At 35.1% G+C, this 15903-nt stretch overlaps 1 protein-coding gene across 1 annotated transcript in view; it reads right to left on the reverse strand.

Moving 5' to 3' along the window:
* LOC123251170 overlaps positions 1 to 15903 on the reverse strand; it is a 137868-nt gene that overhangs the window by 33453 nt on the left and 88512 nt on the right. The window contains exons 14-15 of the mRNA XM_044680357.1: positions 5184 to 5223; positions 2225 to 2276 (exon numbers count right to left, since the gene is read on the reverse strand). Of these exons, the coding sequence (XP_044536292.1) occupies positions 2225 to 2276; positions 5184 to 5223 (92 nt within the window). The remainder of the gene's footprint in view (positions 1 to 2224; positions 2277 to 5183; positions 5224 to 15903) is intronic.

A 15903-nucleotide genomic window follows, 5' to 3' on the forward strand; every position in this document is an offset into this window, starting at 1 on the left:
AAAGTCAAATGACTTGCCCAGGGCCACATAGCTAGGAAGTATCTGAGGTCAGATTTGAACAAACCAGGGTAGCATTCTGTTTCCAAAAAAAAGGAACAATAGAATCCCATATTCTATGCCTAATTAAAAAACATACAATTATATGCCCAATATTCAATCCCAGGCATTTGATCAACCAATACTCAATAGGGAAGAACAGATAAATGAACCCAGAAATCAGTGGATACTGGAGAAAGAGACCAAAAAGATCCAAAGCTTGAAAACTGCCTATATGAAACCTGGAGGTAAAGTGAAAGGCTTTCATGCAAGCTTTTCTATGTATTACTACAGGAATACAAGAATCTTTAAGCAAGGATTGAGTCTGGCAAGGTCAGTATGATCTTTGTTATCTGCAGGGGAACAGATTAGGGTAGGGAAGAATTCATTCCTTTACTTACCATTTCTCAATGCTTTTTTTTTTTTTAAACCTCTGTGCTTTCAACCTACAGAAACTCTTGATTAGTGGGGAAAATTGATATAGCCTCAAATCTAATTGGTGCTGTTAAACTTTTATTAGCAAATAAGCTTGGAACAGGAACAACATGCTAATTACAATTTTATTTCTGCTTCCTTAAACTTGGCATTCATCTTTTAAATCTTCCATTACTTTTAGGACATTCCTCTCAGTACAATTTCATTTTTGACATGTTTGGCATTCCTCATGGTTGTCAAAACTCTACTATCTATGTAAAATTTGGGGAAAGAATTGATATTTCTCATTTAGGTCTATTACTTGAAATATAATTTATGTATTTTAGATTATATAACATTTTTTATGATACCTTTTTCAAACTGTTGACACCGAGGTCAATAATCTAGTTATTAGAGAGAAGATTTATGGTTGATAAAGGACTGAGCTTCTAAAAATGCAGGTTTGAAAGGTCAGCTGTAATAATGAAAATAAATGTAATACGTAATAATTAAAATGCTACATGTAATATTTAGAAATTGGTTTTGTTAAATAATATTAGTAAAAAAATTGTTGTGGTTGCTGTTTATAAAATTAACTCTTAAGTCACAAGGATGTTAGTAGCTTTTAACAATTTAATCAATCAATTAATTAATTTTTTTAAAAACCCTTACCTTCCACCTTGGAATAAATACTATGTATTGGTTGCAAGGCAAAAGAGTGGTAAGGGCTAGACAATGGGGTTAAATGACTTGCCCAGGGTCACACAGCTGGGAAGTGTCTGAGGCTAGATTTGAATCTCAGACCTCCCATCTCTAGGTCTGCCTCTCAATCCACTGAACCACCCAGGTGCCCCTTTTAATAATTTGATTTAACATAAATATAGTATAAGAAAGAAACAAGGAAGTAGAAAATTATTTCCTAGCCTAACACTTTAAAGTCTGATCCATAGAATTTCAGCTTGCTCCCCTACAAGGTTCTGATCTCCATGTGGAAGTCTGCTAGTCTCATTGGAGCAAGAGTCTTACCAGCCTATGAGGGTGTCTTCTGCCTGAGATGCCAACGCCAGAGTAGAAGAATAGATCCCAGCAAACTCACACCAAGATACCTCGATCTCCTCTTTGGTCTCATCTTTTATATCCCTTTTCTTCATGCCACTTCCTGTCTCTCTGAGCTGGTCTATCACATCTCAGGCACCAATCAAAGTCTCTCTGACCTGGACCAGTAACCCTTAGTTCTGGATCACGTTCTTAACGTTCTTAACCTGTGACCTCTCTTTGGAGTGTTCCAGCCACGCTAATGGGATGGGTCAGACAAGAAGAAAGTTCACAACCCTGGGAGGAAGGGGTTCCCTTTATACCCAACAAAAACAACTATAAATACCCGAAAATGAGTTCCAGAGGCAAGTAGAACACAGGTCCTTCCATCCCAAAAGGGACATATTATAGACAGTTTTGCCTCACGTGAGTTAATCCTCAACTAATCGGAATACCCTATTTCACAATTATATACCTTTCTAGAAATTGGAGGCAATACAAAATTAAGGCATCATTTAATTTACTAGAGTTTTATTGTCTTCACTAGAATGAATAACAAAATCCACTCTGATAGATGCTTATTCTAATTAAATTTTCAAAAATGTTATCTATATTGCTACAGAACTAAAAAATGTTATATTATTTAATTCTGGTCTCTGTCAGCAACATTTCCAAAACAAAAGAATTTCCAATTGGCCATTGGGCCGATAAAATTAGCAAAATTAGAAACAACTCTTACCTTGACATTTCTTTGGGGATATAAGAAGAAAAATGGTTTCAGAACTGTAGATCTAGAGATACAAAGAAAGGAGGATAATCAGGATCAGTCCAACAAATTATGATGACTTGCGAAAAGGAGGTGAGAGTTGCACACTATATCTATACACTTCCTGGTTACACGCTGGTTTACCTCCTCTTCTTATATACTAATGCGTTTTCTTCTTTATCTCTCTTTTTTACTTACGTGAAGGGAAAAATATGATATTATTCTATAACAAATATTATCATAAAAGTACTGCTACGAGTAGGCTGTGAAACTTCACTTTTTTCCTAGTTGTGTTCACATATTTTTATTAATTCATAAACACATTTTTACCAAGCCTCCCTCAAGATCAGTGGCTTTTATCTGTGAGAACACTAGATGATGCTGTTTGTGGTTTTGGAACAGGACAAAGTTAACTCACCCTAGTAGAGATTCAACTTTTGATCTTAACCACAAATACGAAAGAACAGATATAAATAAGCACATCCAAGTTGTTGTTGTTTATTTTCTTAGTTAAGATATTGGGATGGTTTGCCATTTCCTTCTCCAGCTCATTTGACAGATGAGGCACTGAGGCAAACAGGGTTAAGTGGCTTGCTCAAGGTCACACAGTTAGTAAGTATCTGAGGCCAGATGGGGATGTGCAAATATAAACAGGGATAGAAAAATATAGAAGTTCAGGAATAATCAAAGATACAGATATATAAGTTCTAGATTAGTTGGGGAGATGGAACGAGCATGGGGCAGAAGTTAGGATAGAGAAGAATGGCCTAATTATTAAATATTGTGAGAGGTAATTTTATGAGATATAATTTAAGATCTGAATTTCCTCAGGTTTATTTAAAAGTATTCAGCATTTATTCTCCCCAACCATAGGACTATCTAATCTGATTCAACAAGCATTATTCATTGCCTATTATGTATCAGGTGTTATGCTAAGTTTGGGGTACAAAGGCAGAAATGAAAACCAGTCACTGCCCACATGGAGCTCACATTTTCTTGTGAGGATACATAGAATCATAGCATTAGGACAGGAAGGAATTTAGAAGTTATTTTGGTCCAATGTCCTTATTTTAAAGATGAAGAAATGGAGGCCTGAATAGGTTGACTTACCTAGGGAGACGCAGTAATTCCTATCAGAGGAAGGGTCCAATCCCAAATCCTCTTAATTCTCCAGCAGTGTTCTGGATACTCCACCATAAATAGGGAGGAATATTCACAACTGAAAACTGGCTGGAGGAGGAGGAAGACTGGAGGAAGCCTTTTCAACTGAATAAAATGTGTATGAATTTGACAAATTGCACTGCTGAGTGTCTAAGTTAAATGTGTAGCCCCTGAAATTTTGGCCATAGATTGCTGGACAAGAAATAAGATTGTCCCAATTCAGGGAAAACAATCCATATAAGATACAGCTTTTCTTCTTGGAGTTAATTGGAAGATATAGGTGGGGGAACACTGGAGGTTTTCAGTAGTCACTTTTCAAGGAGGAATTTTAAACAATCTTTTGTGTTTTCTGTTGCTAAATAGACACTACTGTCAACAAAATCTAATAATTTATTTGAAGTAATATTAAATTCCATTTAATTTACTCATAATCAAGGGCCAAAGAGGTTTTTTGAATTAACATAAATAATTGAGAACCAGCATGGAGTTGAAAGGCATGGTGGCATGTTATATACAGAAAGCTGGCCTTAAATCCAGAAAGATCTAGTTAAAGAACAACCTATGACTCATACTGCATGAATGATGGTGGGTAAGTTACCTTACTTCTAAGCATTCTAGGCAATTTTCTAAGGCTATAAACTGCAGAAGAGGGGATTTTCTCATCAGGGAGTTCTCAGAATCAATAAAAACACAGGTCCAGTACTTATCCAATTAATCTCATTCGTTCTCTAAATTTTCTTTGACCCATTTGATCCATTATTAGTGAAAACTAATAGTTTGCTCTATGTAGGATTCCTCTCTTTTTGTTCATAAAAGAACTCCTCACTCTAAAAAGCAATTGCTGCCTTAAAGTTATATACAAGTCTATAACTATCATAACGCCTGTATTTTCCAACAAGGTTCCATTCACTTTTGCCTAGATTTGCTATAGAAACCAGAGAACAGGTTCTTTGACTTCCCCTTTGTCAAGCTTCGGTTTTCTGAAAGAATTATGTCAGACTCCTGCAGAGAAAGAAGGGTAGAGGCCAGGGCACAGGAGAGAGAAATCCCTGGGGTTGGTGGAGGATGCCAAGATAGGGGGACAAGGGTATTGTCAAGTAGACCACATAGTAATTGTCGGGACTGAGATTCCAACACAAATTTCTGATTAATACTTTCCCCCCTGCATTCTGTTGCTTCTTAGAATCAGGAGTTGTACTAAATGATCTTCAAGGGTCCTTCTAGCTGGAACATTCTATGATCCTGTATTAGTTTCTTTCCACAAAGAGAAAGAACTAGAGCGATACTGACTATACCAGGGAGCCAGACCCAATGGAACACCCTTCTAGGAGTAAAGAGCTAATTTAGATGAAGAGATTAACTCTCTATATTTCTGTCATATGATACTCTACAGAAGCCACTGAATTTTCAAGTAAATCTTCTTTCCTAGGGTAAAGTCTCATAGATGGAGGGTAAATTACCTCTGAACTTTATCATGCTCCTTCTTGGAAGAAGTCATTGCCTTATGCAGAAAAGGACTTTATACCTTAGAGAAGATTTATCCAAGTACAGTTGCTCTCAAGAGCATATTCTCCAGATAAGGGAAGCTTATGGTCTGTGAGTCAAAGTAAAGTTCCCAGGTGAATTTCAGGGACAAGAATGTACAGAATGTGACCTCAGTCACTCAGCTCCCTCCTTGCTTCTTTTATCCTTGGCCCCGAAACAATGCTACAATGAACCATTTTTTTAAAAAGGGCAATTTAATTGATCAAGTAATCACCCGTAAACTTACACTTTTGGACGACCTCCAACAACTCCAGTCAGGCCAGGTGCTAAGAATACAAACAAAAGAATATTAATTTTAAGTAAAGAGCCACTTTGAAATAGTTTCATACATCATTATAAGCTCAGTACTAGTTATAGTAATGATATTTCCTTGGTCTTCTAACTAATTCAGGAATCAATTTTCTAATATAGGATATTAACAGCACCTCAGAAAATATCTAGATATTTCAGTGGATCCATGGTCTCATACTAATGATTTATAAGCTAACTATCATAAGAGATATTGGGTAGGAAATATAGGATTGGAAAAAGATCTGTATACAGGAAAAATTTCTTTATGGATGAAAATATATACAGCAGCTCTTTTTTAGTAGCAAGGCACTGAAAACTAAGGACCTGCCCATCAATTGAAGGGTGACTGAATAAGATATGGTATATGAATGTTATGGAGTATTATTGTGCAATAAGAAATGAGAGAATAGATGATTTCATAAAAAACAAAGAAAAAGAAGTGAAGTGATATAATGAAACAAGCTGAACTGGAACCATTCCATACTATAAGCTTCAATATTATTAAAAATGAACAATTTTTAAAACTGATGAGGAATAAAATGAGCAGAACCAGAACTATATATATATATAAAATAGCAATGCTATCAAAATAAACAGCTTTGAAAGTCGTAAGAACTATGATCAGTACAATGACCAATCATGATTTTAGAGGACCTGATGATGAAACATATTATCCATGAGATATATATATATGTATATGTACACGTACATATACATACACACACGCACACACATATATTGCATAGTAATTGCCATTAAAAGAATTAGTATTGCTTGACTGCATATTTGTTTACAAAAAAATTTTTTTTTTCTTTTCTCAGTAGGGTGGGGGCTGAGGTAAGAGGGAGAGAAAATAGATTTAATTTTTTTCAATAGAAAGGTTGGGGTAGATGCTGCCACATAAATGTACACTGAGCTAGCTCAATAAAGGCCTTTTTACTTTATCTTTATAAACTTGCTTATTTATTGACCCTGTCCTCTTGAATCCACTGAGGGAAGAAGAGAAAGAGGTTGCTAACGAATAATAGAGAGGATTTTGCAAAGAGAGGTTTGCTGCACCTGACAGCATGCTGTGAAAATTGGTGATGTCGAGTTCTGGAACATGGGGAACAGATAAAAGTGAACACAGGCAGTTCCTGGGGGACTCTTAGAATTCCTGTTGCTGGGATGGTCTGGAGCTTCTACTTTCTCTCAATCTCTCTGGAGAGGAGGATTTGGTTTCCCATCCCCTAGAGCCCAATACCTTGATCCCTACTGTTCCTGACTGGAAAACCCCCTCATTGACTTGATATCATCAGTGTTCCTGCAAGCTGGAAGTACCTGTCAACTCAGAAGACCTGTGACTGAACAAACTGCCAGTGGTGGGAAGGTCTGAAACCATCTTAGGCCTAACCCTGCTAGGGTTGGACCCTAATGTAAAAGGTTCACCCAAAAGCTACTCAGAAAACCTATTTATCCTGCAAGAGTAATCTGGGAGGTAGTCAGATAGCTGGGGAATTTAGACAGGCAGAGTAAGGATTTAAGGAGCTTGGAAGGAAACAAAGAAATCTCCATGCAGAGATGTCTTCAGGACCTTGCCAGTGCTAGTGGATCTCCCTTACATTTGGACTTGAACATAGATGTAGAAGGTGGGAAATTAGCTAGACTCCTTAGAGTTAGGGAAACCTAATTCTTTAATCCTCCCCTCCATCATACCATACAAAAATAAACCCCTGTCCTGTTTTTAAACTCTGTCTGGTAGTTTCTATACTGGTCCATGTGAGAAGGTTTATTGGCCCTTCTCTTTGAGGTACCAAAGAATCATCTAAACCTTGGTACCTTGTCAATATCAACATTAACCATCACGAATATATACATCATTTCAAATGCAAGCTATTGATACTTTTCTAGGACCCTGGATTCTTTCCCAACAGTCACTGAGGTGGGAGAAAACCTCTTAACTCTTGTGGGTAGGAGGGAAGAAAGATTTTTACCTCCTCTCCCCCATCATCTATGATATCTTCATCTCTTCCCCAGAATCCTTCTACAGATTTGACTCATAGGACTCCTAGGATTATAAAGCTGTGTATTCTCTTCCCCCAACCCAAAGGGAAACTTTCCTCTCTGCTGGAAAAGGAAGATAAGGAGACAAGAGGCTGGAGGATTATCTTGGTGTACCTAGTGTGCCTTGGAGGGATTGAGAAGTCTCTGAATTAATTCCAAACCTGTCTGTGATCTCTTTTAGGATGAGTGACCTTAAAAAGGATAACTTCAGGCCCTTTTTTTCTGAGGACTCTTTTCTTTCCTTGATGAAGCCTTTCTTGCTTTGTCAGGATCTTCTTTCTCCCTGACCCCATTTCCCTCTGAAGGTAAGTTTTCAAATCTTCAAGATGGAATTTATCTCTTGAAGGTATTTGAGGATCTCAAGGGCCTCTAAGATCTAGGAGATGAAGGAGCTGCTTTCACTTGATTTTCTATCTAGCCATTGCAAAAATAGTAGAGGTATAAAAGGACCTTGTAAAATATCACAAAAAAATCTATCTCAAAAAATTCCTATCTAAAACCAAAAATAAGCATCATATGTAATGGTTATATGTTAGGGCACTTCCCAGTAAACACAGGAGGAAGGTAAGAAAATTCATTCTTTGTTCTATTATTTTATATTTATCTAGAAATACTAGCAAAGGCAATTAGGCAAGAGAACCACAAAAATAAAACTCTGCAAAGAGGAAATAAGATTATCACTATTTTCTAATGAAATGATCGTTTATGTAGAAAATCTTACGGGATCTGCAATGATAGTAATTGAGACAATTAATAGTTTTAACAAAGTTTAGACTACATCAAAGAAAGATGATAAGAACCCATATGTTCAAAAATATTTATAGCATCTTTTTTCATAGTATTACCAGCCTAGAAAGTATTTGAGTACTCTCTTTAACCAATATTGGTATGCAAATATTATAGAATAATATGTGATAAATGATAAAGTGAAGAGTTTCAGAAGAAATTGGGAAAATATCTATGATGTGATGCTGAATGAAATGAGCAGAACTAGGAGAATATTTTACATAAAGGCAACAACATTTTAGAAAACGACAACTTTGAAAACTTTAGAATTTTGCTTGATGCTATTAATCATAAACAATGAATCTAAAGGACAGAAAATGAATCATGCTACCCACATCCTGCCAGAGGTGATGGACTTAAAATTCAGAATGAGAATGCATTTTTGGGAAAAACTGATGTGGAGGGCTAAGCATGTTTGTTCTGAAAGATATGTTTGTTGTAGGTTTATTTTTCCTTTTTTTTTGTTCAGGGGAAATAGGTGTGATAAAAATAAAGTTGCAGGCTGCAAAATAAACCCTTCCAAAATCAGCAGAATTTCTGGGTAAAAACGACAAAACCTAAGAGGGAACAGTAAAAAGATAAATTCCATTCCAAATAATAAGGTACAAAAAAATATTTGGAAGTCAATTTACCAAAGCCCACTCAATATTTGTACAGATTCAATTACTAAGTGCTCTTTGAAGAAATAAAGAATAACTTAAATATTTGGAGGAATATTTAGTGCCATGGATGGGCCATGCTTATATAATAAAAATGACAATATAATCAAAATTAATTTATAATTTTAGTAGTATACTAATCAAAATTTCTGAAGAGATACCTTACAGAAATAAACAAACATAGTAAAATTTATTGGTGGAATAAAAGATGTAAAACATAAAGGGAAATAATAATTTTTTAAAGTTAGGAGTAAAGGAGGAAAAGTAATTCCAAATGTCATACAATACTATATAGCAACTGTCATTAAAATCATTTGGCATTATTTAAAAAAAAATGAATTATATCAATTGAAGAGATTAAGTAAGGAAAATCAGAAATAATGGAACTCAATAACCCTGTGATCTAGATAAACCTGAAAATACCAATTTCTTAGGAAAGAACTCTCTATTTGAAAAGAGTTGCTAGAGGAAATAGAGGGCCTCGTAGTAAACATTAAGTTTAACATTTTACAACAAATCCCACAAAAAATTCAAATGGAAAAACAACCCAAATACTAAACATCGTACTATATTAGAAAAGAAGCATATAATATACTTTTTATGGTTATAGTTAGGAGGCGTATTCTTTTTTAGTTAAATTTTTTTTGTAACAAAGACCTACCTTTACTCTCCCATTGCTTTTTCCCTCACCAATTGAGAAATCAAGAAAAACAAAAGAGAAGTGTATTCTTAAGTAACTAAGGTGTTGGAGTAATTACAAGACAAAAGAGAGGATTTTGATTACATGAAATTGAAAAGCTTTTGTACAAACAAAACTGATGCATTTAGAACAAAAAGGGAAGGAGTTGAATGAATAGAAGTTCCCTTGTCTCCAAAAAGTCTTTGTGCCAAATTTCTCAGTTCAGAGTTTGGCATCACACACACACACACACACACACACACACACACACACACACACACACACAAAACCAGCAGAAACATATACATATTTGCACACATACAATTTAGAGAAACATATTGGACCAAAAGCCATTCCTCAAAAGATAATTGTCAGAGGATATGAACAAACAGTTCTTTCAAGGTAAATGACAAAATATTAACAACCGCATTTTCATATTACAAATAATAAGGGAAATGTAAATCAAAACAAAACTGAGGCTTTATCTTATATCTAGAAAATTACAAAGATGACAAGAGCTGAGATTAGTAAATGTTAGAAGATGTATGGAAAGATAAGAACACTAAAAGGAGAGTCATAAATATGGTTGGTGGAGCTGAGAATTATTACAATTATTTTAGAAAATAGTTGGAAATTATGCAAATAAAGCTATTTAAATGTTCAAAGTCTATGGTCTAGATACTTCTCTAATAAGTATATGCCCCAAAGGTGTCATTGATAAGAATTAAGTGCCCATAAATAACTAAATGTTTATAGGAGTAAAAAAGTGGAAATAAAGTAGATACCTATCATTTGGAGAATGGCTAAACAAATCATAGTACATGAGTGTAATGGAATATTACCATACTACAAGATGAAAAATATTGATAAATACAAAGAAACACGGAAAGACATATTTGGACTGATGCAAACTGAAGGAAGCATACTTCTTTCTTTCAGTCTCACAAGAGAATAATATATATAATGACCACAACAATGTAAATGGAAGAACAACTCCCATGAAATAATCAAAAGTAAATGTTGCAACACTACAAATAACAAAGATGGTCTCAAAAAAGAAACAAGAAGACATCTCCCTTCTTCACCCCATACAGACACACAGGGACACAGACAGACAGAGAAACACACACACACACACACACACACACACACACACACCCACAGAATTTTGCAGAGGTGAAAATTCTTAAGGTTTGGAAATATGTTACATGGATTTTCAGATTTTTCAGAATTTTTTTTGTAGGCATGTTAACTTGTTTTGTTAAACATTTTCCTGTTTTTTTTAAAAATATTATTTTATTGGAAGACTTCTTGGGTGAAGGAAGAAAAGTGATACAGGGGAAAAATTAGGCAATATAGAACAAAAGATATCAATGACATTTATTTTTAAAAAATAGAAAGGTGATAAAGAGTGATATGTTGGATTATATATATATATATATGTATAGTTCCACTAGGGTGTGGTAGAATTAAATAAGTAAATAAGTGATATGATATGATACCCTTTCGGATAAGATCACTATATTATTAGTTTTTCTTAAAAGTTATACTTCGTTACAAGAGTTCTTCCATGAGAGTCATCTTTAAATGTAAAAACAAAATATATCAATAAAACTTTTTTTAAAAGTACTAGGTATACCAGCCTAGTATCCAGAAGACATAAAGGCTCCAATTTGAATGATTCATTTAGAAAAAAACAAATGAATCAGTAATAATCAAATTGTAATTCTAATAACCAATATAGGAGAAGCTTGGAGGTTCCCTTTGCAATTGTCTTTCCATTTAATTTTAACATTTATTCCAAATTTTAGCCTTCTTTTTGATTAAACTTTTAATGAAGGCTAATGGATAGCCAAATGCATTGACTGAAACAATAAGAAAAGAATGAAGAAAAAAAGTTAGCATCACAAGTTCAAGCTCATTTTCTGTATAATAGTCATTAAAAAAAATAAAGACGTAAAATAGGACATGTGTTTATAATAGGAGGTTAGTATCTTAAGTTATACTATAAACATAGAAAGAGCCTCTTTGGAAGGCATTTGGATCACTGGATAGCAGTTACATAAGGAACATAATGAAATGATCAAATAATCAAAATTGTGTTAAATAATCCCTATAATCATACTGCTCTAAAAATAAAAGGAGAGAGAAAAAAAGAAGTGAGTAGTTGCGTCAAGTGAAATTTTTTTTTTAAACCTTTCCTTTCGGTTTTGGAGTTAATACTGTGTATTGGCTCCAAGGCAGAAGAGTGGTAAGGACTAGGCAATGGGGGGGTCAAGTGACTTGCCCAGGATCACACAGCTGGGATGTGTCTGAGGCCAGATTTGAACCCAGGACCTCCAGTCTCTAGGCCTGACTCTCAATCCACTGAGCTACCCAACTCCCCCCCCCCCCCATGTCAAGTGGATAAAACACTAGACATGTAGTTAAGAACCTTAATTTAAAGCATGGTTCTGACACTTATTGTCCATATGACCAAGGATAAATAATTTAGTCTTCTTGGGCATTAATTTCCTCTGTAAAATGTTGACATAACTTACTTTTCAGGGTTTGTTTTAAAGAAAGCACACTTAAATTTTAATTATTGTTTTTGGTAGTGTCTGATTTTTTTGTGACTCCATTTGGTATTTTTTTTCGGGCAAAGTTATTGGAGTAGTTTTCCATCTTTCTCCAACTCATTTCACAAATGAGGAACTGAGGCAAACAGGGCTAAGTGTCTTGCCCAAGGTCACACAGCTAGAAAGTCTCAGGCCAGATTTCAATTCATGAAGATGAATTTCCCTGATTCCAAATCCAGTGCTCTATCTACTGCTCCACCCAACTGCCCATGACTTATATTCTGATAATACCATTCTTCTCCCCTCTTTTCTCTCATTAACTTGGTTTGATGAGTGCATTGTATATCATGCCATCTATTTGCTCTCTTTACTTGTTTGTCTTTTTACCCTGAACTCAGAATTTGTGATATAATTAAACTCTTCTGAAATATGGATTTACCTCTAAAAAAGAAAAATGTCAAAACCTCCAAATACAATATAAAGAACAGATTTTATATCACGAGGGAATAAAATAGGAGTCATAGAAAATCTACTGAATTTAGATTCTTAAGGTCTTGGTTTAAATGTTGGCTCTGCTACTTACTGCCTAGAGAATCTTGGGCAAATCATTTAACTTCATTGGGCCTTAGTTTTCTCTCCTATAAAAACAGGTTCGTGGGTTAGATTATCTCTATGGTTACTTCCAGGAAGATCCTGTGATCCATTTGACTATAAGTTAGGTTGCCTTTTGGACATCCTCTCAACCCATCCAACTTCTAACCTCTCTCGTTCATCATAAATTGCTAACTCTTGGCCTCCATCTCACACCTCTATCTCTGCTCTTTTCATCCCTTTCCTAATTAAAATTCTAGCTTTTTGTCTAAATGGTAAATATGAAAACATGAATAATTCCACCACACCCTAATTCACTGTGCCCTTTGCCTGAAGTTTCAGACTTGCAAAACCTCTGATATTTTTATTCTGTGCTACTGTACCAGACATTCTGATTAAATGGTCCTTGTCTTTCTTTAAATGGTCCTTGACTTTCACTTTATTCATTTAATTCTTCACTAATTGCCATCCCTGCCTTTAAGAAAGAAACATTGCCTCACACCCCATGGGAAAGCATCTCCCTGAACTCTGCCTCACTGATAATCTTAATCTATGAAGCCTAATAACAAACTCTGTCTCTTGGATTTTTGTTTATCACTCTTGCTTCCTATTCCTTCTAATCGACTCTGTCATCCAAAATTTGCTTTGACTACTGAGGACTGCAAAGGAGGCTCCAACTGGCCTTCGTTATTTTGAATACAGCTTTGAGATAAATATGAACAAAAATCCTATTTAAAAAGAAGGCTGGCTTCAGAGTGGGCATGCACTTTGGAACAACTGGAAGGATCAGAGTGCAGGAATGATTTCCGTCCTGTCTCACCTTTGATCTCTCTAACTTTTCTCCTTGCCCCTCCTCTTGAACTGCAATGTGAAATAGAAGGGTCAAAACATATTTTATCAGAACATTTTCAACATACTTTCACTGCTGATATTCTCTTACTGAAAACTTTGCGGAGTTTTATCTATCCCTGCTTCTAGAATACAAGTATCTGAACTCCAGGGTTTTGTACAAAGAAGTCCTGGTACAGTAGATCAAGCCTAGATGGATGGTGTTGACACTCATTGTTTCAGTGAATTCAATTACACTTTTAATTATTCCATTCATTTATTCTAAATTTAGAAGATTAAACATTGTTGTAATATTGTTATCTCAAACTAAAAGAGAAGCTTTCAGTAAACTGTTAAGCCAAGGACCTTTTTCAAAAGGGTCTTCCAACACTTAAGAGATCAGTCATAATATTTATATATACTCAAGCACTTTAACCTTTCAAGCTGTGGTAACCAGCTGTCAGTTTGGTGTCAAACTCCGGTCATTTTTAATGTGAAATCGAGGTCAGTGCATTTAAAACAAAAATTTATTTATTTTGCTATTAGCGAAGTCCTTGATAGCTACTGTAACTCTAACCAAAAAGAAAAAAAAAAGCAAACAAACCTTTTGGGAGCTGCTTTGACCTGAATCCCATGGGGATTTATGACCGTTCACAGGGGAATATGAAAGTTAATCACAGAAGGTAAAATTTAAAAAGTAATATTACAAGCTATTATCAGCCATATTTCAAGTTATAATTATGTAATCAAAGTTTAGGGAATGCTTTTGTTTCTGACAAAAATTTACATCTTAGACCAAAATTCGGTACTGATGTCATAAAACCATTTCTCTGTATCCCTAAATGAGACCAGATGTTCTAAACTATTCATACATTTATGCAACTTTCCTATGCGCTTATTTACATTTTACCATTCACATTTGACTTTCAAGATTACTTTAATTTAGGAGGAATTTCAAATCACTAAGAGTTATATTATTTTAAATGAAAAGAATCTATAAAAACCTACTACTAAATATTTTTAAAATACATAGTTAAGCCAATGTGTTTTTGGTTTGGTTCTCAATTCAAATTTTTTGACCTCACATTAAAAAACCTTGTTGAGCTAAATGACAAGCAACATGATTTCCCAAAATTCTTTTCTTTTTAAGGATCAAAAATGCAAGTCCAGATTTATGACAATAAAGGATCCTAAGGTATCTACCACTTTTTGGCCTTCCAAGTGATACTTCTTTCAATTTAACAGCATTTCTTAAGTACCTACTATGTGCATGACATATATGCCAGGCACTGGAAATACAAAGACGAAAATAAATTGGTCCCAGGAGCTTATATTCTTATGGAGGAGATGTATAACTTAACACTTTATATTTAGTTTTCTAGGATTATTTAGATAATATTTGTAGGTTGGCACTTTCATTTGGATATGATCCTGTAGTCAATATAAAATAGCACAATTCTTTAAAAAATAGTCTTAATGATGAATAATTCAAATGCTCAGAAGCCACATTGCTCCCAAACCATAGAAAAATGGGGTTAGATAGAGCCCTTTCCCTCAACTCCCAGTACCCCAAGGGAATAATTAAGCAGACTTGCATAATGCAGAACCCTGCCAAAACAAAGTCTTACATATAGTAGGTATACGGTGAGTAATTTTGATGAATCAGATCTCTCAGTACAAATTTATACACTTACTGCTGGCATTTTATCTCCTTGATCCTGGACCAATCCTGACTACAAAAGGTCCTTGTTTGTACATAGAGCACGTCTATGTGCCTTACTGTCCATTCTGGCACATGATGATGTTAAATTGAGAACTTCACTACATATTGTATTCTTTTTAATTCTTCAGATGTTACAGAGATCTTAAGTTTTATCCCCTCGATTACATTCAATGCTATGGCCTATACATGCGCTAGGTTCCAGAGATACACTATACAAAGATAAAAATAAAACAGTTTGTGACCTCAAGGAGCTAACATTTTAAGGGGATAAAAGAGTTCATAAAACAAGTACATGAATAAGTATGGTACAAGAAAAACTAAGGAGGAAAAATGAACTAACAAATCAGGAAATGAGGCAAGATCTCTTTTAAAGAGAAAGCACCTATGTGGAGCTTTGTGGGAAAAAGAGATTCTGAGAAGTCTAGATTAGGAGAAAGTGAATTCTAACCATGGCTTGTGTGATGGCAGAAGATAAGAGGGTTACATTCAAGGAAGAGCTAGTAGTCCAATTTGGCTAGAATGTAGAGAATTTGAACAGTAATATCACGGAGTAAGGTTAGAAAGGTAGGTGGGAGCCAGATTATGGAGGGCTTTAAATGCTGCACAAAAGAGTGCATATTTTATTCCAAAAGCAAGTCTCTGGATTCATCTCTCTCTCTCTCTCCCTCTACCTCCTTCCTCCCTTCCTTCATCCTTCCCTTTATCCCTCCCTTTATCCCTCCCTTCCTTCCTCCCTTTATCCCTTCCTTCCTCCCTCCCTCCCTCCCTCCCTCCCTTACTTCCTTCCT

This window comes from Gracilinanus agilis, chromosome 6, assembly GCF_016433145.1.
Source record: "Gracilinanus agilis isolate LMUSP501 chromosome 6, AgileGrace, whole genome shotgun sequence".
Classification (NCBI taxonomy): domain Eukaryota; kingdom Metazoa; phylum Chordata; class Mammalia; order Didelphimorphia; family Didelphidae; genus Gracilinanus; species Gracilinanus agilis.